We start from the raw sequence: 14,954 nt of genomic DNA on the forward strand, positions 1-14,954 counted from the left end.
CTGCTAGAATGAGCAACAAAAAACAAGCATCTTTAGCAGGTCACTGGTCAGAGTGTTTGAGTTGCGAGAGCCGCTAGCTGCACATTTAGCTGCACATTTTAGTGATAAGGACTGGGTGTCAAATCGCTTACCTGTGTGACATATTCAGGTTGCTTAATGACCTCAACCTGTCACTCCAGGGGAGAATGACGACTGTCTTTAAACTGGCAGATAAAGTCGCTGCATTTAAAGCCAATCTTGATTTGTGGGGACGAGTGGAACGGGGTGTATTTGATATGTTCCAAAACAGTAGTGGGGGTTTTGGGAGAGACTGAGGCAGGGCCCTTTCTCTCGCAGCTGGTGCGCGATCTTGTTGCGCTTTCAAATGAGTTTTGAGCGTTACTTCCCATCCTCCAAAGATCCACGGCAAACCAATGAGTCCGCAACCCATTTGTCAATATCGCGAATAGTCCTAACTTGTCTAAGGAGGAAGAGCAGTTGATCGAAATTGCAAATGACGGTGGTCTAGAGCAGTGGTCCCCAAACTACGGCCCGCCACCTCATTTTGGGTGGCCCCCCAAAACATTTGTCGTTGTACATATTATTAATTTACTGCTTATGTGCCTCATTGTACGTGGCATGCTCATTCTCTGTAACTGTTTGATCATCTGTAATTGTTGATGAGTCATTGTTAAAACAAATAGTAACAGTTACAATTGCCTGACCCCTCCTCTGTTAATCTCGGCTATCCTCTGGTTGGCTGGGGGGCAAGCAAAGGTGGGGCAGATTAAGGCGCGCTGTATGTAGGCCTACACAGTACTGGGCGGGACCAGGGCGGTAAAGAAAACATTGGTCTCTCTCTATGGCTCTCTAGGCGGGACAAATGGTCAAAGTTGGTCGTATGAACTTACATCTGTCTCACTGGAACACATGAGAACCACTGGTCGATGGACAGATCAGAGGAATGAATGCCATTAGGTCTTAAGAATATATTGACACGAATGAATATGCAATGATACATTGCAACTTTAGGCTGACCAGTAGTGCAACTTGCTACTTGTGGATACCATGAAATGATGTTCAAGTTTCCACTTGAATTACTGAAGATATCTGCTTTGATACTATGTTTTGACTTCTAACTAAGTTAATTTTAGACTCGATGAGTGTCGTATATGTTCCGATTTATGTTTGTCGGTACCCCTAAGTAAGTCTTTGGGAGCTTAATAGGTTCCGTGGTCTGTTTAGGCCTGTCCATGTCATGCCTGAATGTTAAATCAGAGTTGGAGAGAAGTTGAAGATATTTTGACTCGAATAGGTAAGTTTTTTTTGTACCACTCCATGCATGGACATAATGTTGAAAATGCGATTGTCGTGATATTTTATTAAATCAGTTTTAAACGACCTGGCGGGCTAAAAGAAAGCCCGGGTAACGTCAGCCAGCTAGCTAATTCAACTAACGTTGACACAGGGAAGGCTAGCGCGCAAGCTAATTCAATGTAATGTTAACGTTGAAGTAAAGATCACAACTGCTGATTGGAAGAATCAAATACTTAACATATCACTCTTTTAAGGAGACGATGTTTTTTTGAATGCCCATAACTGCATTCTGAATATGGTTAGGATGGTGCATCACAAGCTAACGTTAAATGTTTACAGTTAACCTGGAGCATACCGCTAAATTCAAACTAGCACTGAAGCAGTTAATTCGCGCTCACTTTCTCAGACTAGTTAGCGATATATAAATACACTGTGTTAGTCTAGTACATACTTCTATGATTACGGAAACAACAGACAGCAGTAGCATGCTAATGTTAACGTTAGTGACTTTAGACTGCACATAAAATTAATTGTTTGGTCGCATAGGTCAACCTAGTAGCACGTATCATCAAAGCATTTCCTTAGGTACACTAATTTGAATGGCTTTTAGGATTGTTGGTAGTTTGTTCTACGCATCATCTATTTAACTAAAATGCCTTTAGAAATAATACTGCATTTATCCGAGTCCTAAATTCAGTTTTCGCTGTACGTTTCTTATTTCCGGGTTGTGTCAATTGGAATTTACGTCGGGGGTTCCGCGCCAAGATTTTAAAAAATATGGTACCTGCGCGGGACCGTCTACACTTCCGTGAAATCTTCTCCCGCTTCGCTATTATTGGTTGATAATGGTAGGGGGCGTGGCTATCCTTACGTTCTACAGTAGTTCCATAGAATAGTTGGCAGTTACCGCCAAACGTTGGAAGGAAGTTTGAAATATCTTGTTTCCTTATACAGCCTATGCTTTTAACAATGGTTTAGTAGCCTACTAAATGTAGTAAAGCTATTATGGAATATTTACAAAGCAGTATCTTAAAATGTATGCCACACTGGTAGATCAACAATGCTTTCTCCGCGAATGTACAATGCCGTGAAGAAAAGGTGTATTTATCTGTATGATGACCTACAGATTTACCTTTTTTTTTTTTTTTACCTATTTTGTTTACCTAGCTAAAGTTGGTTAGCAAGATGTCTTTTGAGATCAGTAGCCATTTGTAGTAACCTTTATGGGCAGTGTTTTCCATATCTATTTGAAATTTAACAGGTTGTTTGTTTTTTGAAAGGTGGAAAATGACCAGTGCTTTGCAAGATATCCAAAATCTAAGCCAAAATCTACAAACTCGTGTCCAACCAGCACCAGATCATAAGGTCAGTGTGTTACCATGTTTTTGGATGAATGAATTAATTAGGCCTAACTCTCAAGTATTTTGCAACTCATTCCACCCAGTTGCATATATTTGTTATTATTTCATCACACCATTTGAAAATGCCTGTGAAGGAATATTCTGAAAGAGATTGTGTGTCTGTTTTTAGGGGGATGTGTTTGCTGAGCCAAACTTGCTGACTAAAACACCGGGAAAGGTCTCCTCATATTCTGAGTGCCAGCAGAACATGGGGCCCCTCACAACCCCCACTAAAGGCAAAGGATCCCTAAGTGAGCCCTGGACTCCTACCTCAAACCTGAAGATGCTCATAAGTGCGGCGAGCCCAGAAATCCGCAACCGTGAAAGAGAGCTTTGCAAGGAGGGCACTGAAGGAGGAGACACAGAAAATGTAGCACAGGTTAGAATCACCGATTACCATGTGGTCTTTGCTATTATGAGCGCTCTGCTCATGTAGATGTTTATGTCTATCCTCTGTTCATTTTTCACGTACAGGGTGAAACCGAAAGGTCAATCACTGATCAGACTGAACAGGAGCCAGGAATAGGTGAAGAAGCTGAGAAGCTTCAGATCAGTCGAAAAGAGAAGAGCTTGGGGCTCCTCTGTCACAAATTCCTTGCTCGCTATCCCGACTACCCAAACCCTGCAGTCAACAATGATATCTGCCTTGACGATGTAGCTGGTGAACTGAGTAGGTCACAGTCTCTTCTTTTGAAATTAGTTTGGATTAAATATTCACTCAAATAATAATAATATGTAAACGCTATGCATCCATTCTCATCTGTAATGTGACTATATACATGATACGTTTGATCTTTCAGATGTGGAACGGCGGCGCATTTATGACATCATGAATGTTCTGGAAAGCCTTCACATGGTGAGCCGCCTGGCAAAGAACCGGTACACGTGGCACGGGCGATCCAACCTGCCCCAGACGCTGGCCAGGTTGCGGAGAGCGGGCAAGGAGCAACGTTACAGTCAGCAGATGCAGCAGATCCGCCAGTGGAGCCTGGAGCAGGAGGACCGCGAGTTTGACCTGGAAGGCGAGGAGAAGGAGAACGACGAGGCCTTCCTGCAAGACGCAGACACTGAGAATGGCCAAAAGGACATGTGCTTCGTTGAACTCCCAGGATTGGAGTTCAGAGGTGGTGAGTTGACTAAAATATGTTCTATAGTCTGTATCAGTTCCTATACATTCCTATACATCCTATATATTCTTGAATTTCCCCTAGGGATCAATAAAGTATCTATCCATCTATCTATCTATACATTTGCAAAGCTTTTACATGCATGTTGAACAGTACAGTTGTGGAAATGATTAAATACGTCTTTGACAAAGGAGTGAATGTTTTACATTGAAAGTTATGTTATAGGTTATACTTTTGAATGTTGAGCAGCACCATTTCTTCTCCCCTTGCCCAGCCTCTGTCAACAGTCGCAAAGACAAGTCTCTGAGGGTGATGAGTCAGAAGTTTGTCATGTTGTTCCTCGTGTCCACTCCGCGCGTGGTCAGTTTGGAGGTGGCTGCCAAAATTCTTATCGGGGAGGACCCGGTTGAGGACATCAACAAATGCAAGTTTAAGAGTGAGTATCACAATCACCAGCTATCTTTTTTTAGTGCTTGTTTACACGCTTGGGTACTTTGGTAAAAGACCTAGTTTAAATCTGACCTTCATTGTGTTGATATGTATTTTTAGCCAAGATCCGGAGGCTGTATGACATTGCCAACGTTCTGAGCAGCCTGGAGCTGATCAAGAAAGTCCACGTGACTGAGGAGAGGGGGAGGAAGCCTGCTTTCAAATGGACTGGGCCTGAGGACTTGCCATCTCCAAAGGGTGAGCAACCATAGGAACCTGAGCGTCTGATTCATGGTTTTTATTTGTTTAAGCTTTGGGGCGGAGACCAAAATATCATGCTGTGTCATATTTGGAATACAATTTGTCATGATTGTGACCTCCATTTGAATTTGTTCCCTAATTTAGAAGTGCCCAGAACCATGTCATCCACCACTGCAACAACGAAAACTCTGGAGTCTCGGTCATCCGTTGAGAACTGTGCCAAAAACCTCTTCTCGTCCCCTGGTGGGAAGAGAGGGTTCACCCGGCACCCCTCCCTGATGAAAATGGTGAAGAGCATCCAGGAGGACCGCCGCAAGATCAACTCTGCGCCTTCCAGCCCCACCAGGGTCACCTCCAGTGAGTCAAGGCCCCCGGTGATGCAGAGAGTAGCAGATGGACCACTTGAGTTTATTCATAGACAGTGAGCTCATCTTTTGACATTTGTTGTTTTGTAGGCGAGTCATTAAGCTCAGAGTTCCTCCCGAGTAAGATGGCCCAGCTAGCTGCTATCTGCAAAATCCAGTTGGACCAACAATCAAAGTGAGTTTGCTGGATTTTACTATGGGCAGTCAGTAAGAGTCAACATTTGTAATTAAACAATGCCACAAAAGCCGTGTTGTATGGTAACTGAAGTGTCAATTATATGATTGTTTTAGGAAACCTGACAAGGAATCAAAGGGATCTTCCAAAGAGGACTTAAGTAGTAAGAAATCAGAAGAAACCAAACCTGCTGAAGAGAAAGCATCATCAATTTCAACACCCCTGTCCTCCGAGGCTCATGTGAAAGACAGCAGCGGGGTGTCTCTGCCTCTTCTCACCCCAACGACGCTGTCCCATCTCCCGGCCGCGTGCTCGCCCCTCTTCCCCGTCCTACTACCTCAGCACCAGGTGGGAGGCCCCATCGCCGTCTACATGCACCCAGCTTCCCTTCGGCCACACGCCTCCAACAGGCCAGCACCGACCAGCCTGGCCGTGCGCTCCATGACGTTCGAGAGTCCCGGAGATGGCGCCAGCCGATCACCGTTGACGGTCACTTCGGGCAGTCAGGGGGTCGGTGTGTCCAGCGGTGAATCGGGCAGTCCATCTGCACTGAAGCGAAAATGTGGGGACAAGTCCTCTTCGGAAAACAGTCCATCAAAGGTCAAAAAAGCCATCGGTACATCAGAGGTGAGTGCGCCTGAGAATAAGTACTCACAAGCAGTCATGTCAATGAGGAGGGCTTTGTATGAGGTGTTTGCTTACCGGACGTGTGGGTAGGCATTTCATATGAACCGTACGTACAATGGGTCACTTAACGCAGCTAAACCCAATGAAAGAACAGGAGCTCACAAGGAATTTTTACAAATCTGTCCAGGTAGCAAATAACTGAACACTGCATTTCAGAGTCAAACATAAACACATAATGTGTTTGTTTGCTTGTGGGATTCATGTACCCTATGACATGCTGTGGTGCTCACCATCTGCCCCTTGGCTGTTTTGTCAGGACGTGTCCCCTAAGCTGTGCGAGATCCTCCAGGCCAGGCTGAAGGCCCGTCGTGGGGGTCTGGTCTCCAGCCGGCCCTCCCCCAGAGCACTGCACCTGGACCCAGAGTTCACCAAACCCCAGGAGCACCAGAGTCCAGCCTCGGCGAGTGCCCAGCCCCTGGAGCACAGCGTGGAGACCTTCCTGGAGAAAGAGGAGAGGGCGGCGGCCTCGGACAGTGAGGCCGGTCTCACCCCACTTCACCCCACTCAGGTCCAGAGCCAGAGCCACAGCGTCCCACTGCAGGAGCTGGTGGTACAGGCCGGACACTTACACCCTGAGGTGAGCATTTGGACCGGGAACAGTCATGAAACATACGTCTCTCCTAACAGGATTACATTAATCCTTCTATTGTTCTGTTAATCCTAATCTGACATTGATGTAATACTGGGAGTTTTGATGTGGTCATGGAGGGGGGAAAAAGTCATGACTCATGATGTTTTCCTCTCTGTGTTCTAGACTCTGATACCCACAGGCTACCTGATTCCTATTACACCTCAGTCCTTCTTCAGCTACAAGGACCCCCATGGAATCAACGGAGAGACTGGCAAAGTGTCCACACCTACAAATATCTACAAAACCCCCACAGCCGGTACGCAACTCATGTTGACTCAAAGTGCCTTTTAGAGCTTAAGAACCTGAGCAATGGCACTATTGGTAGTAATGCCTCTTTTAATATAGGACGGATCACCCCAAAATCCACAGGCTATTATTGGATATTGTATGTTGAATGAATGTGTAATCTGGAGTCTCACTGCCAAATGTGTCCATTCCTCTGTCAGGTTCCAGACCCCTCCATCCTCAGGAGTTCACCCCCACCAGCCTGTCTCTCCACATGGCCCCCTCCATCTCGCCCTTCCCCGCGCACATGCAGCGCACCCACAGCCCCAGCCCGGCCATCCTCAACTTCACCCTGCAGAACATCGGGCTCATCCCTGCGGCTGGCGCCGTCGCGGGCGGCACCTCCATGCCCAGCCCGGCGCCCACCGGCGAGCACGCCAGCCCCCTGCCCGCGGCCCACATTGGGCTCCCTCATCGGGGCATGATCTTCGTCAAGCCCATGTCCCCTGCCGGAGTGCTCCAGTCTGCACCGTCCAACCAGCCCCTGACTCTCATTAGCTTACCACAGGTAAGACCCACATGGCTCACAGACCAGCAGGAGCATCTAACAGCATGAGGTTAATTAAATGACTTTCTCTCTCCTTTAGCCAATGGTTAGCAATCAAGTCAAATCATACAGTAATGGCTTAACATTTACATAACCAATTGGAATTCCATTAGGGTTCACTTTTAAAGTAACAGTTTCAGTAGTCACACTAAACAACTGATCTCTTTTCAGTCATCTTGTCACTGATCCCTTTAGAAATACTTCTTTTGTTTTTGGTCTCTTTGAAAGAGGATCTTTTATGGGTGGGGTTAATGTAAGTAATGGAGTCCATTTGGGTGTGGTTTTCACGCTGTCTTTGTTCTCCCCACCCCCTCCCAGTCCCTCATGGCCACACCAAAAGGCTCCCCGTCCATCCAGCACAGTCTCTTCCACACGCCCGTGTCCTCACTGTCCACCCTAACCACCGTGACCGCTGGAGTGCCCACCAAAACCCTCTACATCCCCCAGAGGAAACTGGACGTCAGTCCTGAAGATGCCTGAAAGACATAACCCTCTTGGCCAGGGTCAGACGTCTCTCTGCTGCTAAACACCCTTGCACCCCTGAGCCTGTGTGTGTGCGCGTGTGTTTGAGTGTATGGATAGAGGATGTTTGGTAGTGGTTTTGTACTGTGGCATTGATTATTCTTGAAAGTGGTGCTTTTAGATATGCATTAATTCCATACTGTGGGTGTCAAGTGCTTTTATCGTGTACTAGTGCTCAGGGTATGTAGCTGTGTCGACGCTACGAAGCATTTGGACATGGTGCTATTCATGGTATTCGCATGCATGCCTCTCGCCCTGGGGGAGAGGGGAGAAACCATTCCAGGTTGAATGCGGAAACGAGCCTTCTTTCAACCAATTTCAGTCAGCTGGAGAGCTGACATGAGGACAGTTTTATTCTGAAGTGTTTTTTGAAACATTTTACTTTGTGAAGATGCAAGTGTTATAATGTGGTATAACTTGAATTTAATTGGTCAAAGGGTTTTGTATACAGAGGAATCTTAATGGAGGTCATGAAATGACAGCTGTATCTGATGAATATAAAAGTGTTGAAGTTGATGTCAAGAAGGGAAGGAAACCTTATGTCATCTGTCTCAAAGTGCCATAGACCTGTAGTGAACCAAAAACTGGGGTTGTTTCTGTTTCAAGAAAAGGACCATCTGACTGAAAAAAAGTAAAATTAAAGTATTGTAGATAATACTGTAATGTATGTATTAATAAACCATAGGATAATACTACAACTTTGCACACTGTATATTTTGACTTTTACCCCTTAAAAATTGTGATAGAACTGCAAGCTAATGTCAAAAAATTACCCTTGTTTTAGATGGAATCAGGCAACTCTAATAGTGATATAGTAAAACTTATTTTCATTCAGAAATGTAATAAATATACTTATTTGGAGAATTACTTGTCTGAAGCTTTTGTCTCCAATTCTTCAGTTGTACATACATATACACCCTTGTGGAACAAAAGCAATGTTGTGATAGTTGCCCCTCTACCACATTTACACCCCTTCACCCATCATAAAAGAACTACAGCGTCCAGTCCTACTGGAACCTTCCTCCATGCCAGCGTTAAAGACCGATATAAGTCATGAGCAAATGGACCGATGGGAACCCTGCCGCCCCGTCTCAGGGCCACAGACTAGTGGCGCTTGCCCCCCCCTGCCCCCTCGCTCCTGTCGGGCTATTTTGGGAGGATGGTTTAACTGGAAAGCCTGTGGTCCAGCAGCGCAGCGTGAGGAGGTGGCTGAAAGATGGGCTCTATTTAAGGGCCTGCATCCTGTGTGCATATCGAGGCTAGGTTCCACGGGAGGAGAGGGAAGGACGACGGGATATATAACAAAGGCCCTAAAGGTAAGTAATACAGTAGATCTTGTGCCTGTAATACGGACTGGGATATTTGTTCATCCACCTTGGTGTAGGTAGATGACAAGCAGGTAAAACAACAAGAAAGAAGGAAGTAACAATGTTCTACTTTCCACAACATTTTTTTATCGATTTTATCGAGCATGTTTCTAGAAAGATACCTAGTGGTGTAGTGTCTGACCTTTTGCTGAGCTGATGCCATTTTTTCCTGAAATGAATACTGGACGGACTGGTATGTGGAGAGATTACTGGATAGTCTGTATTAAAATGCTATTCCTGGACCCTTATCACATTCCAGCACGGTGAGGCAAGCGCTTCCTCGAACACTGTCAGAATTACAGAGATTGGGAATAAACCTGCCTCTTGATCTACTTTACTGTGTGGAAAATGATCCCAGACATTAATGTCCTACTTTCTACATAGGATATGTGACTGACAAATGGCTCTCCTGATTTATTTCTGATAGAAAGTACATCTGTGGATCATAGATAGTATGGATCAAAGTATTTTATAGCACATGTTACAGATGTTTAAACAACCTAGAGACATTTTATGCTGTCAGATTTTATTTGGAGATCACTGAATTCGGACCTGTTTCTCCTAAACCTCTTTTAGGAGAAACTAAGAGCAAAAGAATAGATCAATCTAAGATCAATGCAGTGTAAAAAAGTATTTTAAGATCTTAAGTTAAACTTTAAATGGGATGTGGGCTTTTTTTAGTGGTTGAAATTATGAAATGGTCAAAATCTTACTCTGATGTTAAATTGAGCTCAATTATGTCTGGTATAAATAGGCTAGACAAAACAAGACCTCATTTTGAAATGTTCTTTCCTCTGGGAAAACATTAAAACTTATCAGCTCCTAAATTTAAGTCAGAAAAACTCTCTGTGGCAGTTGATTTACATTGGGTGGTTTATTATGTTGAAGAGTAAACTTGAGCACTAAGGATGCCAAACTGGGGCGGGGGAGCCAAGTGTCCAGCCTGTGACAAGACAGTGTACCACGCTGAGGAGATCCAGTGTAATGGACGGAGCTTCCACAAAACCTGCTTCATTTGTAGTAAGTGCACAAATTGTAATAAATTATAGATGTTTAAATTAAAGATGTTTTTTAAAAATGACCACTATTACGTGCATAGTGTCAATTAGCAGGCTACAGCATAAATACTCATTACACTATTGATACCATTTTGCTTGATATATTGTTTGCATATTCAGTTCTATACTAATTGTAATATAGACAATATTAGATATACTGATTGTAATATGGATACAATATCAGTTCTTCCCATAGGAAAATAATAGTTCTCAATGGATCTTTGATGGCTAAATAGACCTATGTGACATTATTATTGTTTCATTGACAAATGTAATTTTAGATATTACTAATAAACTTCCTCACAAGAAACAGTTGACAGATGGTGGGTAAAAATCTACCTTAACAATGACAGAAAATCCCATCTCATTCACCACAATGGCTTTGAATAGTCTTCTTGTCAAACACAAGTTGTAGGCTACTTTATATAGGCCTACTAAGATAATATGTGGCCCACTCCAAAACACTTTTAGTTTATTCCTGTTCCTGATTGGCTTCAGATATTATTTCACTGTTTGGCTAGGGCTTGCCTAATATCACACTCATGTTAAGCCTGTTTACAGCTGCCACAGCTGACAAATGTCTGGCAACAGAGATTGTTTTCCTTCTTCAAGTTGACCACTGAACCGTACAGCAGTAGAAACACAATGAGGAAAGATTTCAAAGATCGAGCCAAGCCAAAGCTAGATGGGGATGCACTCTGACTACAAACCCAGTTTTATCCCCCTGTGCCAAAAACAACCCTGATACTTCTGTTTCAGACAAATAACTATATGTCAACCCCACCTCATTAATAGTGTGAGTGTCCTGTCCTAGTGGGGGCTGCTGATAGGTGGATAGGGCCACAGGGACCCTTAACAACCATGTAATTAGCCACAAATCAGAGGCTGCTACTCCCATCTGCTGCAGTTGGCTGAGGAGATCCCCCGTTAAGTCCTCCTCCAACCTCCCAAAAATACGGGGAGACATCATGGAGCGTCCAGTGTTCCTGGTATAGCGGATGTTGAGTCCGGACAGCTGGTGGGCCACTGGGAGGGGATGAAAGGGCTCGGATGATGGACACATGAGGTCATCGTCCCACCAGGGGTATAGGCTGCTCTGGACCGCAACCAAAACATCTTCTGTAGCATAAGCTGTTCCCAGAGTTAATGCTAGGAATTCAACCAATCAAATAAATGAAATGTAAATGTATCGCTTTTCATTCAAAACATTAAGTAAAACAAATGGCTGGCTACTTAACAAATCCATCATCTAAAAAACAGACAATAGACTACCCGTCACATAGAGATTCGATTTCACTTTCCAGTCTTTGTTTTCTCTGTCCACGTATTCTAGAAAGTGTCTCACATTTCTTTTGATTTGGCATCTTAGTGGCCTGCAGGAAGGGTCTGGACAGCACCACCATGGCTGCGCACGAATCAGAGATCTACTGTAGATCTTGCTACGGCAAGAAGTATGGCCCAAAAGGCTACGGCTATGGGCAGGGAGCAGGAGCACTAAGCTCAGATCCAGTTGATCCAGGCCTGAACGCCCGATCTCAACAGTAAGCTAAACACCGGCATACCACACATTCACATAATGTTGACTACACTTCACTAAACCTTAAGCAACTTTGGCGCGATGTAAAGACTGGCAACACAAATAATGTGGGATGAGTAGTGACAGTCACAAACATGAAAATGCAGATGATTGAATGAGCTGGTTAGACTGATAATAAACATTAGGACAAATATGATGAGGGGAAAAAAACTAACATATGGCTAGGACTACTGAAATGGAATATTCTATGGGTGGCTACATCAGCTTGAAGTAGCTATCATCATAATTACTGTCAGCAGTGATGTGGAATAAAAGGGCTTTAATTAAAATGCCTGAAACAAACGAGTCTATAATGGAGTAGAGAGAGGGAGGGAGAGAGAGAGAGAATATACTGTAATTAGTTGCAGTACAATTAACACAAACAGAAAAGCACAAATGCCCTTGATATCACCAAATACCACCAAATGCAGAACTCAAGCATCATTACATTTTCAAAATGATTGTGTATCTGCCTTCAATTAACCATTTTTTTTGTTGTTGGTTGTTTTATTTATGGGTTCTTTTGTTTGTTGGTGATGGGTTTTTGTCCTCACCCTTTTCCATAGCTCCCAGTCTCGGCTGGCGTCCACCGACTCCAACTCCAACAAGTTTGCCCAAAAATTTGGCAGCGCTGACCGTTGCCCTCGATGCTCCAAAGCTGTGTATGCTGCAGAGAAGGTCATGTGTGCAGGAAAGGTCAGAGCTCCGCAACCCACAGCACTGAAATCATTTTTAATATAGGCCTACATAAACAAGGATAGACTGAGACGCAATCAGAAAGGGAGATTAGGTTATTTAAAAATGTCATACTTCTGTTAGCATAAGAAAGACCTTCCTCAGCCAGCCAAATGCACATTAGCACCCAGAGGGTTGAAAAGGTTACAGGAGCACGTCTACCCCAACCACTGTTTCCAGTATCATCCTGATGGATGAGGGCAGGTGTGTGAGTTGAGGGAGGGGGAAGGCAAACGTGTTAATTAATTTGCTTTAACACCTCCACCCAGGATAGGATTTATAATCTCTTCAGGCTTTTCCAACAAACACCTTCAGTGCTGCTAACATAATGTTACGATGTTGTTGTTGTGACCGTATAGCCCTGGCATAAAACCTGCTTCCGCTGTGCTATGTGTGGGAAGAGTCTGGAGTCCACAACAGTGACTGATAAAGACGGAGAGATCTACTGCAAAGGTAACATATGGGCAACTGTGTAATGTCTGTAATACACATGTACTATATATCCATGCATACACATACAGATCTGTTACAAAGGTCTTCTCAGTAACGTTCCATGTTTTTCGGAGTAGATATCTATCAAAGATTACAGCAAAGCGCTCCATCTTTGGTCCATGCTCTGGCAGCGTCCTCGCCACTCAGTATCCTCCATCCAGATCCAATCAGCCCGGTCCATGTCATATCGGCCTCTCTGAGGACTGATTGCCACTGATTGCACTCTAGATGCACCCCAGACTAATGGTTCCACTGAGGGCTCTGTGTGTGCTGATTACCCTCTCAGCATCTGATCAGGGCTGCAGTGAATCTGCACCCACTTTGACATTGTTCTGGCAGATAGTGCAGGTTCATTCTCTCGGCGCATGCCATCTTTAGATCTGAAGACAGCACATGGTCATCCCCAACATAGAGGACAGAGACAGAAATGACTCTGCTCACCCAGAGTCAAGCTAGATGCTTTTAAGTGTGGCCAGGTCCAAATAAATGACAAACTACATACAGGAGGGTATGAGACAGTTAATAGTGCGCAATTCTAAAAGAAAGATTTGAAGACAAAATTCTTGACTAGCCTACTCATAGACTTTATACAGTCTATAAGCCTAGGTTATAGGCTACTCAGATGTGGGCTTTCAAAGCTGATCATTCCAAGGAGGTAAATCAAATGCAAAGTCTATGTGGCACAGAATCAACTGTTCGCAATATCATCTCTATTTCATGCCCCCTGTACAGGACCAGGAGGCATTAAGATAGCAATCAAATCACCACGGAACCAGTGATCCTCTATTGATTTTGTTCGCAGAAACCCCACCATTGTGCCATTGATATTCCACTGTTTTTCTTGAAAGCTAAGCTTTGCACAAATGTGGATAAATCCGTGCACAGATGCTGACATGTTTTTTTTTTTCTTTCTGATCTTTCTAGTGTGCTACGCCAAAAACTTCGGCCCAAAAGGGAGAGGGCTGGGAAACATGGGGGTCACGGAGGACAGGGACTGATGTTTTGACATGTTGAAATGTTTTTACTTTATGTTTAATGTTTTTAATCAAATAGCCTTATTTTAAATGATACTGATGCAAAATACAAATGAAATGGCCTAGTGGATGATCTGGGTAGGATACTACAACAGCTTGACAGGAAATGAAGAAAGGTGTGAAGAGAAGCAAAGCGTGCCGGAATGTGCAAACCTGTAATCGGGAAACAAGACGTCCAAAGAACATCTATATCAACAGAAATCACCTATGGGAATAGAGTGCACTTGACACGTCCCTATCAAAAGAGACATGAAACGATGTGAACAAAGCATTGCATCAAAGCTCTAATCAGGGGTTGTTGAAGATGATTTGCATTTGTGTCCCATCTGGGTTAATTCTTAATTAATACCAGTGTGTGCTCATAACTCAGCCTGTGAACAATTTAAATAAACAAACTCCTTCTCATTACCGTTGCATCTGTCGGTCTCCATCTTAAACCATTTCATTTTTCTCAATCATTCCCTGTGTGACCAAGCAGGAGTGTGTTGTAATTAAAACATGAAGAAACAGAAGGATAAGAATGGCATTTGCATAAACTTCACCAGTATTTTTGGGGAGTCCTTAAAAAATTGAATACATGCTTGGTAGTGGGACCAATGGAAGGGATATCAAGAATCGACATTTGCACTAGTATTTTATTGACTGTCTATGCACAATTTTCAACCAAATTTTGCTGCTCTTATTTTTTTCATTATTATATGTGCCCTCTTATTTACTTACTTTTTTGTTTACTTGAATGTTATGTTTGTCTGTGGACTTAAATTGGTAAAATATGTCTTGTCTTCACCGTGGGATAGTGAGAAACGTAATTTCGATCTCTTTGTATGTCTGGAACATGTGAAGAAATTGACAATAAAGCTGACTTTGACTTTGACATCGACAATGCGGAGTAAAAACAGCACAATGTAGCACAGGGGCATAACATGAACAAGCACACGATCAACAAACACTAGGTAAATGTACCGCT

General features: G+C 43.7%; 2 protein-coding genes across 3 annotated transcripts; both read left to right on the forward strand.

Annotated features, from left to right (window-relative positions):
• Positions 1-812: 812 nt before the first annotated feature.
• e2f8 (E2F transcription factor 8) lies at positions 813-8,573 on the forward strand. 2 transcript variants are annotated; one of them, XM_042061431.1, is made up of 14 exons: positions 813-1,294; positions 2,577-2,661; positions 2,827-3,075; positions 3,171-3,366; positions 3,497-3,823; positions 4,098-4,259; positions 4,373-4,510; positions 4,658-4,870; positions 4,969-5,053; positions 5,170-5,680; positions 5,997-6,317; positions 6,495-6,627; positions 6,818-7,164; positions 7,522-8,572. In XM_042061431.1, exons 2-14 carry the CDS (start codon positions 2,584-2,586, stop codon positions 7,681-7,683), a joined length of 2,922 nt encoding a protein of 973 aa, XP_041917365.1. In that variant the 5' UTR covers positions 813-1,294; positions 2,577-2,583; the 3' UTR covers positions 7,684-8,572. The 2 variants fall into 2 exon arrangements, with proteins under 2 accessions (XP_041917365.1, XP_041917364.1); XM_042061430.1 differs by lacking the exon at positions 813-1,294 and adding an exon at positions 2,211-2,394 and having other exon boundaries at positions 7,522-8,573.
• Positions 8,574-8,894: 321 nt separating this feature from the next.
• Positions 8,895-14,395, forward strand: csrp3 (cysteine and glycine-rich protein 3 (cardiac LIM protein)). Its single transcript, XM_042061433.1, has 6 exons — positions 8,895-9,041; positions 9,981-10,112; positions 11,520-11,691; positions 12,293-12,422; positions 12,821-12,914; positions 13,878-14,395. Exons 2-6 carry the CDS (start codon positions 10,001-10,003, stop codon positions 13,949-13,951), a joined length of 582 nt encoding a protein of 193 aa, XP_041917367.1. The 5' UTR covers positions 8,895-9,041; positions 9,981-10,000; the 3' UTR covers positions 13,952-14,395.
• Positions 14,396-14,954: the final 559 nt, after the last annotated feature.

Source organism: Alosa sapidissima, chromosome 14, assembly GCF_018492685.1.
Source record: "Alosa sapidissima isolate fAloSap1 chromosome 14, fAloSap1.pri, whole genome shotgun sequence".
NCBI classification, from domain to species: domain Eukaryota; kingdom Metazoa; phylum Chordata; class Actinopteri; order Clupeiformes; family Clupeidae; genus Alosa; species Alosa sapidissima.

Coding starts and splice junctions, on each gene's coding strand:
- e2f8 (XM_042061430.1), top strand. CDS start 2,357: ATGCTTTCTCCGCGAATGTACAATGCCGTGAAGAAAAG. Junction 3,824..4,097: donor AGGATTGGAGTTCAGAGGTG/GTGAGTTGACTA, acceptor CCCCTTGCCCAG/CCTCTGTCAACAGTCGCAAA. Junction 6,318..6,494: donor CCGGACACTTACACCCTGAG/GTGAGCATTTGG, acceptor TCTGTGTTCTAG/ACTCTGATACCCACAGGCTA.
- csrp3 (XM_042061433.1), top strand. CDS start 10,001: ATGCCAAACTGGGGCGGGGGAGCCAAGTGTCCAGCCTGTGACAAGACA. Junction 12,423..12,820: donor AGGTCATGTGTGCAGGAAAG/GTCAGAGCTCCG, acceptor GTGACCGTATAG/CCCTGGCATAAAACCTGCTT. Junction 12,915..13,877: donor CGGAGAGATCTACTGCAAAG/GTAACATATGGG, acceptor TGATCTTTCTAG/TGTGCTACGCCAAAAACTTC.